This window comes from Meriones unguiculatus, chromosome 9 (genome assembly GCF_030254825.1).
Source record: "Meriones unguiculatus strain TT.TT164.6M chromosome 9, Bangor_MerUng_6.1, whole genome shotgun sequence".
In the NCBI taxonomy this organism is placed as follows: domain Eukaryota; kingdom Metazoa; phylum Chordata; class Mammalia; order Rodentia; family Muridae; genus Meriones; species Meriones unguiculatus.
This window is the reverse complement of record NC_083357.1, coordinates 56,244,399-56,262,827: the sequence shown is the minus strand read 5'-3', so window position 1 is coordinate 56,262,827 and position 18,429 is coordinate 56,244,399. Positions and strand designations below refer to the sequence as shown.

The 18,429-nt window shown below is 40.1% G+C and overlaps 1 gene segment (V, D, J or C); it reads left to right on the top strand.

Moving 5' to 3' along the window:
- Positions 1 to 17,555: 17,555 nt before the first annotated feature.
- LOC132656352 (T-cell receptor alpha chain V region PHDS58-like) lies at positions 17,556 to 18,055 on the top strand. The segment is given in 2 exon segments: positions 17,556 to 17,601; positions 17,727 to 18,055. Coding segments are annotated over 2 exon segments (375 nt in total).
- The last annotated feature ends 374 nt before the right edge of the window (positions 18,056 to 18,429 follow it).

Sequence of the window (18,429 nt, the reverse complement as noted above, 5' to 3'; positions counted from 1 at the left end):
TGTTATATCAGTTGTGCCAGTCTCAACTGCTTCCTTTCTTGTAGTTGTTCTGTGCAGTTAATGTTCAAGCATTTTTTCAAGACACCAATGACACCCTAAGTAAATGGGCAGCACAATCCCATTCTTTAAAATCTGCCAGAAGAAAAAAAGAGCAAATAGTAGTGATTACACACTCTTAGGGTCAATTTATAATAATTTTATAAAGTGTTTGTAAAATTTTAAAAACTTTTTTTTATTCTACTTTAGGTACATGAGTGTTTTTCCTGCATTTGTGTTTTTCTTCCGTGTGTGCCTGGTGCCAACAGAAGTCAGAAGAGAGAGTCATTTCCCCTAGAGCTGGAGTTACAGTTGTTGTGAACCAGTGCGTGTTCTGAGAATCCAACCTGGGTTCTCTGCAAGTGCACCAAGTGCTCTTTATTGCTGAGCCATGACTCGAGGCCTGCAGAGTATCTTTCTACAAGTTTGGATCAGTGAAAGTAAATTGTAAAAACCTCCTTTTTGCCATTCAGTTTATCATTTGGTAAAGACCAAAACAGAAGGACCATTAGTTGTTCTACTATAACATGTACTCTACTTTCATGTCAGGTATAATTCTCAGAATGATGACAGTCAATATGTTCATGGCCACTGTTTATGGCCACATTGTCAAGGGCCTCTTGAAGTCTGACATGTGCCCTACAATTGATGTAGATGGTGAGAGTACATTTCTGCCTCTAGGAGGATTGCCAGAGACTGTTGTTAAATTTCTGTCTACCAGGGAGTGGAGTTTCCTAACACAAGATGATCATCTATGTGAATTATAAGCTTCACAGGTTCATCATTTGATGTTGTTTCATCATTTCTTTGTGTGAAGAGTCAAGAACAGTAGCTGAAGATGAACCCTCCTCCAGCTTTAGTGACTATGATGCTGTTCATGCTTGGTAAGTCAGTGACTTCCCATTTGCACTCTTTCTCCTATGATGTCAGAAAAATATTTAATTATCCATGAGCTTTGTTGTTAATGTAACACAGATATCCTGTTCTTGCTCCAGGGAGGATACATGTTGACTCAGTGACACAGAAACAAGGTCAAGTGACCCTCTCAGAAGGAAATTTTCTATTTATAAACTGCACGTAGTCAGCCAAAGGGTACCCAACTCTTTTCTGGTATGTTCGATATCCTGGAGAAAGCCCACATCTCCTCCTGAAAGTCATCACAGCTGGTGAGAAGGGAAGCAGCAGAGGGTTTGGAGCCACATATGATAAAGGAACCACCTCCTTCCACTTGCAGAAAGCCTCGGTGCAGGAGTCAGACTCGGCTGTGTACTACTGTGCTCTGACTGACACAGTGGCAGACACTGCGGGGGGGGGGGGGTTGAGCACAAACCCTAAGAAGCAAAAGAAAGCCTGACTTCTGATCATCTGTCTTTTAGATCATGCTGTTTTCCGCCAGTCTGTGTGTGCCCCAAAGTTTCTCTGGTTGGTGAAAGTTGTACAAACGGTCAGAGCAGAACAAGAGGAAGATGTTATCACAGCTGGATTTTCATAGGGGAAACTGAAACCCTACAATATCAGTGGTTACTCATGGAGTGTCTGTCACATTGATTTCACAGGAAAGCTGTGGCTACCATGCAGTGGTCATTTTTCTTCATCTCCACCTACCTACAGGTCATTTTCTTCACGCAGAACAACATATGCCAGGAAAGGTGTCATCTAGATAATGTATATCTAAAACATTGGAAAGACAGGTTATCAGAGGGCTACAGGCTTTGTATACCTGAAGATTTGTAATAAAGATACATAGGTAGAAAAGACAGGAGAAAGGGAACCCAGAGCAGGCAGATGATCTTCAGAATTTCAATGTCCCCCATCTCCTCTAAATCCAATCCCCAGTCTCATCCTCAGCCCTGTAGTAGACTGTCTGCTGTGGTCCTCATACATTTGTCCACATTCCCAGAACACTAGACTGATCCTGATGGCACACCCTGATCTCTTCCCTACCATGGATCTCCTCACCCTACATCTTTTAGCCCACCCCTTTGCCTAAGTGTTAGCACCCAACTGTAAAGAAACATTCTGTCTGAAATCCAGTGTCCACATGGGGCAGGATATCAGAAGGATTCCCTAGCAGACAACACCCTGTTCTTAGAACCAAGGAGAAGAATAGAATCCAAAGAAGAGAGTGCACATCTGACAAAGGTAAGAACACACACCAGCACAGAGAATTACAATGACCACAAACCTAGATGTTTAGATTCCAGCATAAAAACAATAACACTGAGAATGATTTGTCTTCATTAAAGCCCCAAAAACCCTACTCCAGTAGGCCCCAAGAAACACAAGATAGCTGATGCACATGACAAGAATTTCAAATTACCCTTTATGACTAAGTTAGAGGTCTTGAAAGAGAAAGTGAATATATTCATTAAAGAAATCAATGACCTTTTTCAGCATCTAGGGAGATTATCATGTGGTTTTTTTCTTTCAGTTTGTTAATATGGTGGATCACATTGATGGATTTCCGTATATTGAACCACCCCTGCATACCTGGGATGAAGCCTACTTGGTCATAGTGGATAATATCTTTGATGTGTTCTTGGATTCGGTTTGCAAGTATTTTATTAAGTATTTTTGCATCAATGTTCATAAGGGAGATTGGCCGGAAATTCTCTTTCTTTGTTGAGTCTTTGTGAGGTTTAGGTACCAAGGTGACTGTGGCTTCATAGAATGAATTTGGTAATATTCCTTCTGTTTCTATTTTGTGGAATAGTTTGAAGAGAATTGGTATTAGCTCTTCTTTGAAGGTCTGGTAGAATTCTGCGCTGAAGCCATCTGGTCCTGGGCTTTTTTTGGATGGGAGACTTTTGATGACCGCTTCTATTTCTTTGGGGGATATAGGACTATTTAGTTGATTTACCTGGTCCTGATTCAGCTTTGGTAAGTCAAATCGATCAAGAAAATTGTCCATTTCATTTAGATTTTCAAATTTTGTGGCATATAGACTTTTGAAGTAAGTCCTAATGATTGTTTGGATTTCCTCAGTGTCTGTACTTATATCCCCCTTTTCATTTCTGATTTTGTTGATTTGGGTGGTGTCTCTCTGCCTTTTAGTTAGCCTGGCTAAGGGTTTGTCGATCTGGTTGATTTTCTCAAAGAACCAGCTCTTGGTTTCATTGATTCTTTGAATTGTTTTATTTGTTTCCAATTGATTGATTTCAGCCCTGAGTTTGATTATTTCCAGCCGTCTACTCCTTCTTGGTGTGTCTGCTTCTTCTTTTTCTAGGGTTTTTAAGTGAGCCATTAGGGTGCTTGAATGAGCTGTCTCGAATTTCTTCTTGAAGGCACTTAGTGCTATGAACTTTCCTCTTAGTACTCCTTTCATTGTGTCCCACAAGTTCGGGTATGTTGTGTCTTCATTTTCATTGATTTCTAGAAAGACTTTAATTTCTTTCTTTATTTCTTCCCTGACCCAACTGTCATTTAGTAACAAGTTGTTCAGTTTCCATGTGTGTGTAGGCTTTTTGCTATTTCTGTTATTGTTGAGGTCCAGCTTTATTCCATGGTGATCAGACAAGATACATGGGATTATTTCAATCTTCTTGTATCTGTTGAAAATATGGGCCCAGGAGGGCCTGCAGAGACTGATGAATCACCCAAGGGCCATGCATGGAGAGGACCTAAACCCCTGCTAAGATGTTGTTTATGGGCAGCTCAGTCTCCACAGGGGTTCACTAGTAAGGGGAGCAGGGGTAGTCACTAGCATGAACTCAGTTACCTGCTCTTTAATCATCTCCCCCTGGAGAGGTTGCCTTACTAGGCCACAGAGAAAAATGATCTAGACTGTCCTGATGAGACCTGATTATAGGCTAGGGTCAGATAGTAGGGGAGGAGGACCTCCCCTATCATTGGATTGTGGCAGGGGCATAAGAGTAGAAAAGGGAGGGAGGGTGAGATTGGGAGGGGATTGAGGAGGGGGCTAGAGTTGGGATACAAAGTGAACAAATTGTAACTTAAAAAAAAAAATAAAAAAAAATGCTTTCTTTATTCCTTGTATGGTTTTGGCTCCTTTGTCAAAATTCAAGTGACCTGAAAATACACAACACAGTATCAGTTGACCGAAGCACGAACCAACTACTTGGCTATGTTGATCCTACTACCTCCATGCCTCCATAGATCTTTACTCTGCTGGCTGTGGAGCTCTCACAGACTCCTGCAGGACAGTTGTTTTTAGACTTGTTCTATGTGGACCCAGTTCAGCTCTGGCACAGACATTCCCCTGGTTCAGATGGCTTCATGTCTATGTTAGGAATGGAGAGTGAGAGAAAGTAGAAGTGTTAGGGAAGAACAGAGATAAGGAAGAAAGGGGAGGAGTGGAGAGGGGAGGGAGAGTCAAAAAGAGGGACGGGGAGAGAAACCATATTTACAACTTTCATGATCAATCCCTACTCAAAGGACTTTATTCAAGAAGAGAGAATAAGAAAAATAGAGAAATTAACAAGTTCCCCGAGTTTTATTTATTGTTGAGTTGCTAGACACAGTTCCATCTGTTCTGCACCAAGCACACAAATATGTTCCTGGCTCTAAATAAAATGAATAATCCCAGGCCTTTCTAGACTCTAACCTAGATAAGCAGCCTGTCTAGGCCATCTGTAAAGCTTGTAGATGTATTTGAATTGGAGTGACAAGGGTTAGATTTATGCTGTGTGAAAAGCCTCACTCAGATTTCTGTGGCTGTCATGTCTAGGTGGTTTTCCAGTGCAGGTGAATGCCTGTGTGTGATACTGATTATTACTGAGAAAGATGACAACATATGCAGAGTGTGCACACACACACACACACACACACACACACACACACACAATCTCATTCCCCACCCACACTCGGGGGGCAAAGGTTTGTTTAAAATGCCAATTGTTTTCTCAGGAAATTTACTTTTAATAATTACATTAGAAGAATTTACAGTTTGATTATTTCTTTTGTCGCTATTGTAAGTCCACAGATGGCAGTGTCTTCTTAGGGATCCTAAGTAGAGTTCTCAAGTGGGAGAGAAGAAGGGAGGGCAGGAAGTAGAGGGAGGGGTGGAGAAAGGGCTGGAGGAAAGGCTTGGTGCTGCAGAGGTGGTGAAGAGAGTCCCTTTTCTCATAGCTAGCAAAGTGGCTTTTCATGTTTCCTGAAGCAGGAGATGTGGACATTTTTGAATGTGACCATATGCATTTAGAGTTGAGAATCTGAATCCTAAGTGAAGAGGGAGGAGAGATGAAATCCTTGAGTGTTTCACTAGTGGTCCTGTGGCTTCATTTAAGCTGTAAGTCTGGGAATTTCTTTGGGATCCAGGTGTGGTATATAAAGTTGTTGCCTGCTCCAGGCTAATGGTAGAAAACACATATGTTTTTAATCTTTAGTTAGGGGTGGGAGGGATATTGAAAAAGCATTCTGGAGTGTTAGCATGCCTATGCCTCCAGGTCTGTTTGTCTGACCTTTGTCTTTCTGGACAGGGGTGAGCAGCCAGCTGAAGGTGGAGCAGATCCCAAAATCCCTCAGTGTCCCAGAGGGAGCCATGGCTTCTCTCAACTGCACTTCCAGTGATCGTAATTTTCAGTACTTTTGGTGGTATAGACAGCATTCCGGGCAAGGCCCCAAAGCACTGATGTCCATCTTCTCCAATGGTGACAAGGAAGAAGGCAGATTCACAGCTCACCTCAATAAAGCCAGGCTGCATGTTTCCCTGCACATCAGAGACTCCCAGCCCAGTGACTCTGCTGTCTACCTCTGTGCACTGAGATACAGTGGTCCCCATGCACCTGCAGCCTGCATACAAACATACTGGGTCACAAAATGCCTTATAGAGAGCTCAGACCACACAGTGGAGAATTTCTGTTTCTATTCTGTATGCAGTGGGAATTAATAGCAAGAGGAGCAAGGGCTTGAGTGATTGGGAAGGTAGTTTAACATTTTGAAAAGAAGTAGTCCTGAAGAGAAAGGCAAACTATTGGTTCATTTGAAACATTTTCCACTTTTCTCTTCTCACATGCTGATGGTTATGTAACAATGTTGGAAACAAATATATGTCCATGACACTCACCACATGCTGTGTTATGAAGACCACCATCACCACTACAACACTCTAGCTTCCTTGATTTTAAGAGCTTTAAATAAAACCTTCTTGTTTTTTAATTTTTAAAAACAGCTTAGAAAGTCGCAGGTTTCTGTATGTCAGGTTCATACATATTTACTTCTGGTTGTCACTTCTTCCATCTTATCCTCTCTGCCATCTCCTGGTTCCCCATTCCCACTCAGTCCTTCTTGCTCCCAGTATCCCTGCTTCCACTTGCACATCATGGGTTCTATTACCTCCCACTCATCTATCTTAATGCTTCAATTTCTCCTCTCATTGGCTGCTTTCTAGTTGTGTGGTGTCTACACACACTCACATTAATGTGAATACATAAAAATAAAAATTAGAAGCTAAGATTTGCATGTATTTGTCTCTCCAAATCTGAATAACTCACTGTAGTATTTTTCAATTGTGTCCATTTTCATACCAATTCCTTAGTATTTCTGTGCAATACTCATCTGTCTATGTGTCTGTCTATCTATTTCTGTGTCTATCTATCTATCTATCTATCTATCTATCTATCTATCTATCTGTCTATCTATCTATTATTTATCTCTATGTATCTATTTACCAACTACCTATATATATATATATATATATATAGATGTATCTATCTATCTATCTATCTATCTATCTATCTATCTATTAGATAGGTATAAAACTACACAAAGTTATTATTCATTGTTTTGTTGATAACACATAGAATGCTTTCATTCCCAAAGAATTTTGAACAGAGCAGCAATAAACAGGATTGAGTGAGTATTTCTGTAGTAAGATATAGAGTACTTCAATTATATAACAAGAAATTACAAAGTTAGGCCACATAACACTTCCTCTTTTAGGTTTATGGGGCCATTTTATGCTTATTATCACAGGTGTCACATCAGTCTATGCTTCCAGCAACGGTGAATAAAATCCTGTTTTTCAACATCCGCATCAGCATTTGTTATCATTTGATTTCTTGAGGATAGCTGTTCTGAATGGGATGTGATGAAGTCTCAAATCAGTTTAACTTAATTTCACTGATGACTAAGGATGTTCAATGCTTTCATTATTGGCCATTTGCATTTTTTCTTTTGATAATTCTCTGTGCCCAAACCCATTTTTTGATTGATTCTTTTTATTGTTTAGGATTTTTTGTATGTGTGGTTTTATCTTCTGTCAGTTGAGCAGCTGGCAAGATTTTCTCTCATTTGTAGTTTGTCTCTTAGATTTGTTAACTGTCTAATCCACTGCCTTCCTGTATTTGCTTTCATTAATTCATTTAGCTTTGGATAAGATTTTGTTGTGGAGCCTAAGCTGACCTAAAACTCTTGCCCCTTCTGTCTCACCCCAAGATATGGGATTACAAGCTTGTGTCACCATAAGTACCTCCATTTATTACTATTTAAAATGCTGAAAATGTCCCCTCATTTGGTATATTCAGTGGGTGCTCACTGAAGATATACCACAAGTCAGTTCAGTAGCTCTGGATTTTATCATTCTTGGATACATGAAAATGTTATATAACAGATCTCCCTGGGAGTAAGTAATGTACTTCCTTTATCTTAGTCTCTCAAGACACTGTTTATATAGTCTACGATTCCAGGGAAACCTGTACATCAAGGACTGGATATTTGGTTAGGTGTGTTCACATACACACTTACTAAAAGGATGCTACAGAACCAGGATTTTTTATACATTCTCACTGTTTAGAAGTGGAGACTGAACAAATGTTTCCAGATCATGGAATAATAATGTGAAACACTCCAAAGCATGTATTTAAAAGACATTATATTTTACCATGATAGGTAGATATAAACAGAGACAGAGTAAATCTTTTTCATCATCATCATCATTATTATTATTATTATTATTATTATTATTATTATTATATGTGCATTGGCCCTTTTCCTGCAAGGATATCTGTGTGAGGATGTCAGGTCCCTGGAACTAAGGTTACAAATAGATGTGAGCTCCATGTAGGTTCTGGAAATTGAACATAGGTCATTTGGAAGAGCGGCCAGTGTACTTAACCCCTGAATCATCTATCTCTCCCACCCCATGGGATAATCATTCTTAATTAAAATATGGCCACTGGTGAGTTTCATATGGTCCAGGGTATGGCCCGGAATGGACATATGGTAACACACTAACTGGACATAGTAGATTATAGGGAAAAAAGGACCTCAATCTGGAGAGGAGCTTGTTGGGGAGAAATCTATCTATCTATCTATCTATCTATCTATCTATCTATCTATCTATCTATCTATCCATATACATATATAATTATGTTATATATTTTTAGTTTATCTCTTTGCTCAGATAACTGTCTCACTGCTTTTCTGTGTTTATTTTAATTAATATATAAATATATTATGTAATATTTATATATGATTATATAATATATACAGAATGTATTATATAATATAAATATATATGTATAGTTAGTGGAAAACTGGGGGTAGATGCAATATTTTATTGTGTATCTGTGTGGCATTTTCAAAAATATTGAAAAGGCATTGAGGAAGAGTAAAAGATTGATATACAGTAAAAATATTTAAAACTGTGCTCAGTTTTGTATTGTATAACCTCTGGGTTTGTGGCATTTTGGCAAGAATCCAGGGTAGTGTTCCAATCTGAGTGTGGCCTCTGTTACTAAGAGGTCTATGATGTTTTAATGAGAATGGTCCTCATGTTCTCACACACTGAAGACCTGGTACCCAGGTGGTAGCACTGTCTGTGGGAACACACTGAGATGAGGCCTTGCTGGTGAAGCTAGTCCCTGGGGCTGGGCCTTCAGAGTTACAGCCTCACCCCATTTCCAGCTAACACTCTCTCTGCTTCCAGCTCTTGGTTGAAGATGTGATCTCTCAGCTTCCTGCTCCAGCTGCCATGCCTGCTGCTCACTGTCTTGTCTGTTTCCCACCAAGATGGACTCTTATTCCTCTGTAACTTTAAGCCAAAATAAAGTCTTCCATAACTTTCTTTTTGCTTCAGTACTTTATCACAGTCACAGAAAGTAACTGATTTAGGTTCATTTGCTATGGAGTCTACTATGATAACAATTTCAATACTTGTGTTAGGATTAAAAGAAATGAAATAATGCTCTTTTATTGCCCATGAACAATTGAGGAAAATAAGATGAGATGGAAGAGGCTGGGCTTGGAAGAGGTACAGCTCTTGTATTGATTCAGCCTTATCTTCCAGATCATGAACTGCACCTCAGAGGTTCTAAAGGAATATTGCACACAAGTGAGGAATTATTATTATTCAAGAATCCCGAGACTTCTGGAAAGAATAGACAAATTACTCAACAATAAAGACATTATCTCAGTAACAGTAAGATTTTAAGATGAGCAAAGGATGAAGAATAAAAGGAATGGAAATAATCAGAAAGAATAAAATGGCATACCTTCACAATAACCCCAAGTGTAAATGGTCTATGTTCATCAATTAAAAGACACCACATACTTAGCAGTATGCTGTCTTCAAGAAACTCACCTCACTGACAATGGTATACACATACAGAAAGTGAAAGGGTGAAAGATATCATTCTAAGAATTTGGAACTCAAGAGCAAGCAGAAGTAGCTGTGCTCATTATCTGAAAAGCAGATTTCAAGCCATAAACAGTCAGAAGGCACAAAGGTACATGGACAAAGGGAACAATCCAGCAAAAACATAGAGCATTTTTAATTATATGTGCCAGTGATAGTTTGTAAAGAAAACTATGCTAGACAGAAACAGACACACCCAGATGTAATAAGTAGCATAATAATGGGTGACATCACTCTTATTCTGCCCAATAGGTAAATAATCTACACAAAAAAGTTAGCCATGAAGGATTAGAGATAAACTTCACATAGACAAAATGGCTTATGGGACATCTATAGAATATTTCATTGAATGGCCACAAAGTACATATTACTCTTGGCATCTCATATAACTTTCTTCAAAAGTGACCACATTTAAGCTAAAAGAAAATTTAAACAAAAGAAAAATTAAAATAGCTTCTTAAATCTTATTGCACATTAACAAAGGTAGTAGCAAAGCAAACCTCCACCCTCACAATTCAAGTGTCAGGTATTACACTCATTCTCGTAGGATTTTTTAAAAGCTAAGGAGTATTTCTGCTAACCAAGAGACAATTAACACTCAAAAATAATTCAGAATTTTAACAAGCATATGTAACTTATATATATATATATATATTATACATGTATATAAATTTATGTAAATACAGAAAATTATAAAGTTGTGATTCTAAATTATTACTTATGATTAGATTACATGACATGATCTTGTTGTTTAAAATATTAAAGACATTTTCACATGCAGAACTGAGACTCCATATGGCAGTAGCAACAAGTGATGCTGACCACATGGGCACATGACCTGGCCATGTATTCAGATGGATTGTTTTTAGATTTCTTTTTTAGAACAGGGTTCATTCTATGTTGCTTAGGCAAGCCAGAAACTACTGGATTCATAGTTTTCCTGCTTTATTCTTCCTAAGTAACTGGGACTATAAAGATGTGCCCTTGTATCCATCTCTGGGACACATATTTATGAAAAGGCTAACTTTCAGAATTTATAAAATTTCATGGAGTCGTAAGAAAAATAAGCTATAAAATATGAAAATGGAGCCATTTCCAAGCTTACTCACTAGGAAAAAAAAATAGTGACGCTTCATTGTGTGTTTCATGTGCATTTTTAAGTTATCCTCTGTGTTACTGTAGTCAAACAGGGTAGATAAATATGTGACTACCAGCAGGGAAAGTGGTAGTTAAGTATTCTGGAAGCTTTCGTCAGAAAACACATATAGATGGAAGAAGAAATAAATGAGCCTCATATTGGGAAAGAAAGGGTCTCACTAACACAGAGTTGATATATTGAAGTTACCATGTGTGAGGCAATGAGTTATCTACTCAGTCACCATCTAATTTAAGTACCCTGCCCACCCCTCCCATATTTATCAGACCCTCCCATCTCCTAACATTCTCTCCTTTTAAGAAACCGTCCAAGTCCAATTACTGCTGCCCATTTATAAGTGGACATGGCACCACCCACTGGAACAGGAAAAACCCAAAAGAAAACTGATTCATAGCCAGATACGGTGATGTCTGCCTTTAATCCTAGCACTCAGGGAGTCAGAGGCAGGCCAGTCACTGTGAGTTCAAAGCCAGCCTGCTCTGCAAAGCAAGTCCAACACAAGCAAGGGTACAAAGGGTACAGACAGAAATCCTGGCTAAAATAAACAAAAAACAAAGAGAGAGAGAGAGAGAGAGAGAGAGAGAGAGAGAGAGAGAGAAATAAAGAAACAAAGAACAGTGTTCTCCTTCTTCTAACAGTCTTCAACTGTCAACAATTCCATAGCTAGTTGTGAGAGTCCTGGATCTCTCCCATCCATGCTGGAATGCTGGCTTGATATTGTGCAGGTCTTGTGCAGTCAAGTGCAGATGTGTGAGTTCACAAGCACAATAGTTTTGTCAAGTCCAGAAGCCATTATTTTCACATGTTCCACCCTCTCTTCCAAGAAGGTTATTGAGGTGTGTGTGTGTGTGTGTGTGTGGTGTCTGTCCGTTATAGATGAACCGTTTATGGCTGTGCAATCCACAGAGAGTATTTCTCTGTGTTTTGTCCAGTTTTGAGTTTCTTCATGAATGGTTCTCCATTGCATAGAGAAGCTTCTCTGTTGAGGTCTGTACTTTAGTTTGCATGTTTATACATACATACCTGTCTATGATCGTCATATGATGGAGAACATGTTTTGTAGCTTCTGTCTATGATGGTCATATGACAGAGAACATGTTTTTTTTTTTTTTTAGCTTCTGTCACCTTGATTAATAATATACATTATAAGTCCACAATTTTCCTCCTTTTTTATGAGATTCATGTGTAAAATGTAATTTGATACTATGTTTATGTAGGAAAAGAATGGGTTTATCCACAAGGTGTATGATCTCCCAGCCATAGAGTTTTGGTGAGATTTACAGTACCATCCTGTATGCATTCAGACAAGGCTCACCACAGTGTAAGAATGTCTGAATCTGTTTTTCTTTATTGAAAATCAGTCTCTCAATGCTCTCCATGGAGGGGGCGGTAGTGTATCATTGAAGCAGCGCCATCTGGTGTCCAGCTAAAATATTTATGCTGGTTATACTGCCTTCATTGCTGCCCTACAGTGTTCATGTGCTAAATTATGAGAAAGCCTAGTGCAATAAGGGAGTCCAGCGCTAAACTGAAGTCAAATTCCTGTTGTAGCATTAATGCCAGAAAAAAAAATCAGGAGGACAGGCTCTTCTATCTGTTTTCCTCCCAGGTCTGCTTGAGGTTGATTTGAAATAAATTCACAGGGATGGGGGGTTAGTGCTATGTTTGGAAACCATACTTGGCATTGCTATGCTGGTGGGAGAATTTTTAACTTTTCCTTCTCTTCCTGGTAAATGAAAGTGTGTCTGCAGCTATGTCCCTCACTGCATTGTAGAAATATTATGAGGAGTGGAAGTGAGTGTAGAGGGAGTAAATGTGTCATTTAAGGATGTTTATACAGCAGAAGGTTTTCTTTATTTTATTTATAGTACCTCCCAGTATCCCAATCAATACAGTAATTTCTCAAGTAAGATATTTATTAGGCCAGGAATCTCTATGGTGCTCTGTGAAATATGCTATGTAAATGGAAAAGTACACCACAGAAGAATATTATGAACTTAGTTTATGAATCAATTTCACTTCAATTTCATGTGTCTTTTTTACTTTATATGTCAAGTACATCATATTGAATGCCCAAGATGAGGAGTTATTATTCTAGACTTTTTATGTGCATTCTCTTTGGAGTTCCTTAAGGTTTTAGCACCTCCTCCCAGGGATGTGGTGTGATAGAGAGTTTGACACTATAGAACTGGGGTAGATTTCAATATTTAGGGGACCTCTGGGTCCTTCTTGACCAAGAACTTACAGAGAGGGTGTATCCCATATGGCATTGAGGTTTTGTATAATAACAAAAATGGTGATACTAAAATTTTCTGAATTATAATCTCACACAACACCCAAAACTCAGAAATAGAGAAATATTGGCATAAAGAGTAAAAGAGAAAGCAAAACAACAATAACAAAATCCTTCAAAAGCAATACAATATCAGAGTTTCTTTTGTTTCAATCTACAACTTAAAATAATTACATTAAATAGAAGCAGGAAAACATTTCAATCAAAAGAGAAGAACCATGAAGTTAGTTAATACCACCAGGCAATACACAGTTCTTTAAAAACAAAACAAAGCAACAAAACAAAACAAAACCCTTTTCACTGACAAGACAGACTGAAAAATGAAAACATAGAAAAAAATTGTTTACCATTCTAGTACCTGAGAGACTAAAAGATTAAAAATCAGTGGCTATTATTTTAAAGTTTAAAGCACAGGCTTGAACGAAGGCTAGCTGGGTGGAGATATGTCCAGCCTTAATTCCCTGAGGGGAAGAACTAGTCTTACTGCATGCTTTTCCTGCCCATTAGAGATAAAGTTATTAGAACATTGGCCCATCCACCTAGGGAGGGACACCAGATCATAATGGTTTGGGGATTTTCCTATAGCTAATTAATTCAAAATACAACATCTCTTTTGCGTTTTGACCAATACATGCTTGCCAGGCAGGAATCACCCCTGCTTTGGACATGCTGGGAGGGATCAGAATCTTTAAATCACCCACCTAACCTGAGCATGGGGCTCTCTGCTCTCACCACTTTGGTGGTAGGGGGTGTGAGCCCAAGCTGCAGCTTGTAATAATTTGTAATAACCAACTTAATTTGAATAGACATTTATAACCTTGAATTTTTTTATTATTATATAAAATTTCTTTTGAAGCAGGGTTGAATCATAGATAGTAAAATGTAACTTTGAATTTTTATAAAAGTCCATACCAATTTAAAATGAGGCTTGTCGTTGTAGCCTAGTTTAAAAGATAAAATAAACAGTTAATTATGATTAAGACTTATAAATGTAAACCTAATGAGAAAATTATATAAAGCATTAAATTAAGAATTTAAAGCATTTTAAAATATAAGAGTAGAGTGTTCCGAAATCAGGAAGAAAAAAAGCTTGGAAATAGCCTCTTTTTTAAAATTTTTATTTATTTATTTATTATTACTTACACTTTATTCACTTTGTATCCCCCCATAAGCCCCTCCCTCCTCCCCTCCCAGTCCCACCCTCCCTACCCCTTCTTCACGCAAGCCCCTCCCAAGTCCACTGATAGGGGAGGTCCTCCTCTCCTTCCTTCTGATCTTAGTCTATCAAATCACATCAGGAGTGGCTGCATTGTCATCTTTTGTGGCCTGGTAAGGCTGCTCCCCCCTCAGGGGGAAGTGATCAAAGAGCAGGCCAATCAGATTATGTCAGAGGCAGTCCCTGTTCCCATTACTATGTAACCCACTTGGGCACTAAATAGCCTCTTAGAAGAAAGGATGGAGCCAGGAGCAAAAGGAAAGCAGCTTGGTGGGGGAGGGGCAAGCTCATGGAAAGGCGGAGCCCCGTTGCCTGAACTCAAAATGTTGGAAACACACCCATGTGAAAGTCTATGATGAGGCTATGTTTCTGACCATTTCCTCCCCAAACCAATATGGCTTCAGAGATGTCGTGGGAAATTTTAAAATCTCTGCGGCTACATTGGTTTTTTAGAAATTTCTTACCTAAATCAGCGTGTCAAGTTTTGCAAGCTTATTTTTTTATGCTGAGGCTCGGAGCACTTGCCGGGGCAGGGCTATTACCATGGTGTGGTGGGAGTTTGGCACTGGGATAGCAACGCATGGTTCCTTAGGCTTGCCAAGTTCGGCACAGGAATAGCAACACACAGGGTCCCTTTGGTTCTCCGCACAGAGGACCCGGGCATAGCTCTTACCATCACTGCCAAACACGCTACTCTGCTGGGGCCAAAGGGTCCAGAAACAGCCACCATGTCTCAGGCAGCTGCAGCAGACAGCTGGGTCCTATGCACAGGGATCCAAGCCTGGGGAGAGTGGAGGCAGCCCGGGAAACCAGGGAGGGCAGAGAGAGCAGCGCAGCCTTGCACAAGCATGAGGGCAGTTGAGAGAAAAGTGGAGGTTTTTAGGTATAGAGCAGAGAAAATAGGTTGCAACCATTCATGGCCCTATTAGATTAAAGGAGTCCAAAAGGGGTCCTAGCAAAGCCAGGGAGACCCTTTCCCAGCCACGCACCAATGTTAGATTATTAAAAGATGAGTCTGTCTACTGATGCAAGAGGTTTATTAGGTGGGTATGGAGGGAAGGGAGAACAGGACATGATGGGGAAAGAGAGAGAAAGGGGAGGGGTGCTGAGAGAGAGAGAGAGAGAGAGAGAGAGAGAGAGAGAGAGTAATAGAGAGGAGTAAGAGAGCAACCACATGTCGGGTTGTCCCTTTAAGAGGCAAGGTAACCAAGCCTTCCAGGTGTGGCCACCTGGCCAGTGACACATAATGACATCATAAGTTGCTAGGTAACCCAGAAGCAGGTTGTGTTCCAAAATACTAACAGTTTCTATTTCTCTGGACTCTGCTTCATTGGTGCTCCCCTAAGGAGTCCATGGCTCTTGCAAATCTTCTTTTACTCATTTCTTAATTCTAAAACCTCTCAAGGTCTGTGTGTGTGTGTGTGTGTGTGTGTGTGTGTGTGTGTGTGTTATAAGAAGCTTCATCAGTCTCTTGTTTCTTTGATGGTGAATCATCCCCAAACTGGCCAGAAAAATTGATACTAGCATTTTGCTGTCTCTTCTCAGTATTGTGTTATCATTATTGCTTATCTAAAGCCACTGGGTCTTCACAAGTCTGATTAAAATAGATACGTTTGTTTAATTCTGAGGCAAGGGTTCACATGTTAGACTACTATATTATATGCATGTCCCACAGGCCCTTGCATCAATGTAACTATCTTTATATCTACCAGAACATTCCTTGATCGGATGCTCACTGCCCCCAAAGGCTTATAAAGGCCAGCCTGAGAAGATTAACTTGAATGTTTCTGCATAAGTAATGGCTATGATAGGGGCATAGTGAGAGAGCACTGCATCTGAATTGTAAGAGCATTTGTGGCCTTCATTCTGTAAGAAGGAATCTGCAGGCAAACACCACTAATGAATTGTTTGTTGTAAGTTAAACAAGGGTTGGGTGTGTGGAGGTGAGGAAAAAGTGGGAGAGATGGTGGGAGAGAGAGCATTAGAGTTGAGAAGGCTTACAAGACTCTGTCATATTGGCCTTGTTTCTGTAAATCCTCCCCAATACACTGAGAATGGGAGAGAGTCAAGCACGTGCATACACACACACACATGCACACACAGGCACACACACACACACAGAGAGACAGAGAGAGACACACACATCAAAGAGATACAGAGAGAGAGAGAGACACATACACACACAAAGGGAGAGAGAGAAAGAGAGAGAGAGAACCTTAGATCTAAGAGCAATCTGGCCATAGATGGGATAAGACTGAATGTCAAACTGATTTCCTTTGTTCTGGTTCTCTACAAAAATGCTAATGAGAAAATGGTGGGGAAGGCAGAATTTTCTCTGGCTGCCCACATTGAAAAAAAGCACAGCTTAAAGCTTCAGTCTCTGGGTTTTGACTATGTGACAGGCTCTTGCAGCTTACTGCTTTTATACCCAATGAGCCCCAAATTTAATGGCTTCATCATATGATCATTTTTTTTCCTAAAGAAAATTATCCTTCCATTATACACAGCTTGTTTTTCTTTAGGTTAGGATTTGACACAATATAGATTAGTTTAGAAACACAAATTGCACTCTAGACAGAAATAATGCCCTATTTTGTTTCAAAAAGTCTTCATCTGTGTGTCCCCTAACAATGGGAGCAGGGGCTGTCTCTGACTCTGTTGCCTACCACTGGATGCCTTTGCCCTAGTTTGGCTGCCTTTTTAGGCCCCAGTGGGAGAGAATGCATTTAGTCCCTCTGTGACTTGAGGTGCCTGGGTGGGTTGATAAGACTTGGGGGCCCTCACCTTCTTTGAGAAAAACAAGAGGGGAGAGTGGGGGCAGGGATTGGGGGCAGGGAGTGTGAAGGCAGGACTGGGAGGAAAGGGAGCTGAGATCAGGCTTTAAGGAGATTAAATTAATAAAAAAAAAAATGGTGAAAAAAAAAGAAAAGAAAAAGAGGGGGAAAGTCATCATCCTGCACTGGCCGAGAGAGGGTGACATTGCACAGACTAGAGGTCTTCATTTCTGATCTTAACTTTCAACTCAGTCTTCCCCTGCATCTTGCAGAGTACCTGCCAATTGAAGACACTCAAGAGTCCAGAAAGTGAGGACCAGGAACACATCTTCAGGTTTTTCTTTTTCTTAAGAATTTCACCTAAACAAGGAAGCTGTTTTGTCAACCTTGCGCCACCTGTCCCCAAAAACTGGGAACCGCAGCCACTATCCTGCTTGAACCATGCTTTTTCATACAGGCATCAGCGGTGTTTCCTGTAATAAGCCATGCTCTGGGTCCTCACCGCCTTCCTGGGGATACAGTTTTTCCTGGGTGAGTATAATTATTGTTTGTAGATGCACACAATTCGCTGTTTTTCTTACTTAAACTTCAGGAAGATCATTTTTCATCATAAAGTCCTCATCACATTTGCCGATTTATCATTGATTTCTCAGGAGCTGTCCAAACACAGTCAGTTACCCAGTCTGATGCCCAAGTCACTGTCTTTGAAGGGGAGTCGTTGGAGCTGAAATGCTCGTATGTTGGAGCCCCTTACCTCTTCTGGTACATCCAGCACCGTGGCCGCGGCCCCCAGCTTCTCCTCAGGTACTACTCAGGAGACTCAGTGGTTCACGGCATGAACGGTTTTGAGGCTGAGTTTAGCAAGAAGGACTCTTCCTTCAACGTGAGGAAGGCCCCTGTGCACTGGAGCGACTCGGCTGTGTACTTCTGTGCTCTCAGCGCACAGTATCTGTGGCTGCAGGGGGAGCTGAGCACAAACCTCTAAGAACCTGGTGAAGATACCACAGCTGAGTGATATTAAATCATCCACACTCCTGTAAGGAATTCAAATAACCTCCCTGGCTTTCCAAGTTGGACTTCTCTGGAATTGTTATTTTTCTCTGTATCTGGGGTATACCGGCATTTGGTCATTGCCCCAAGGAAAAGTGACATAGCAGGGTAAAAAGCACTAAATGATTCCTGAGACACGATTGCTTCCTTAATGGCTGTTTTGTAGACTGTTTTTTCTACTGACAGATTATCTCCATGAGACTTGAAGGTACAAGTCAGTTCCTCCTGAGAATGACTGCAATGGGTGTTTCCATAGTGTGGACCAGAGGGAGAGGTGTTCCTCAGCGTCAGGCTAGTGTCAGGAAGGGT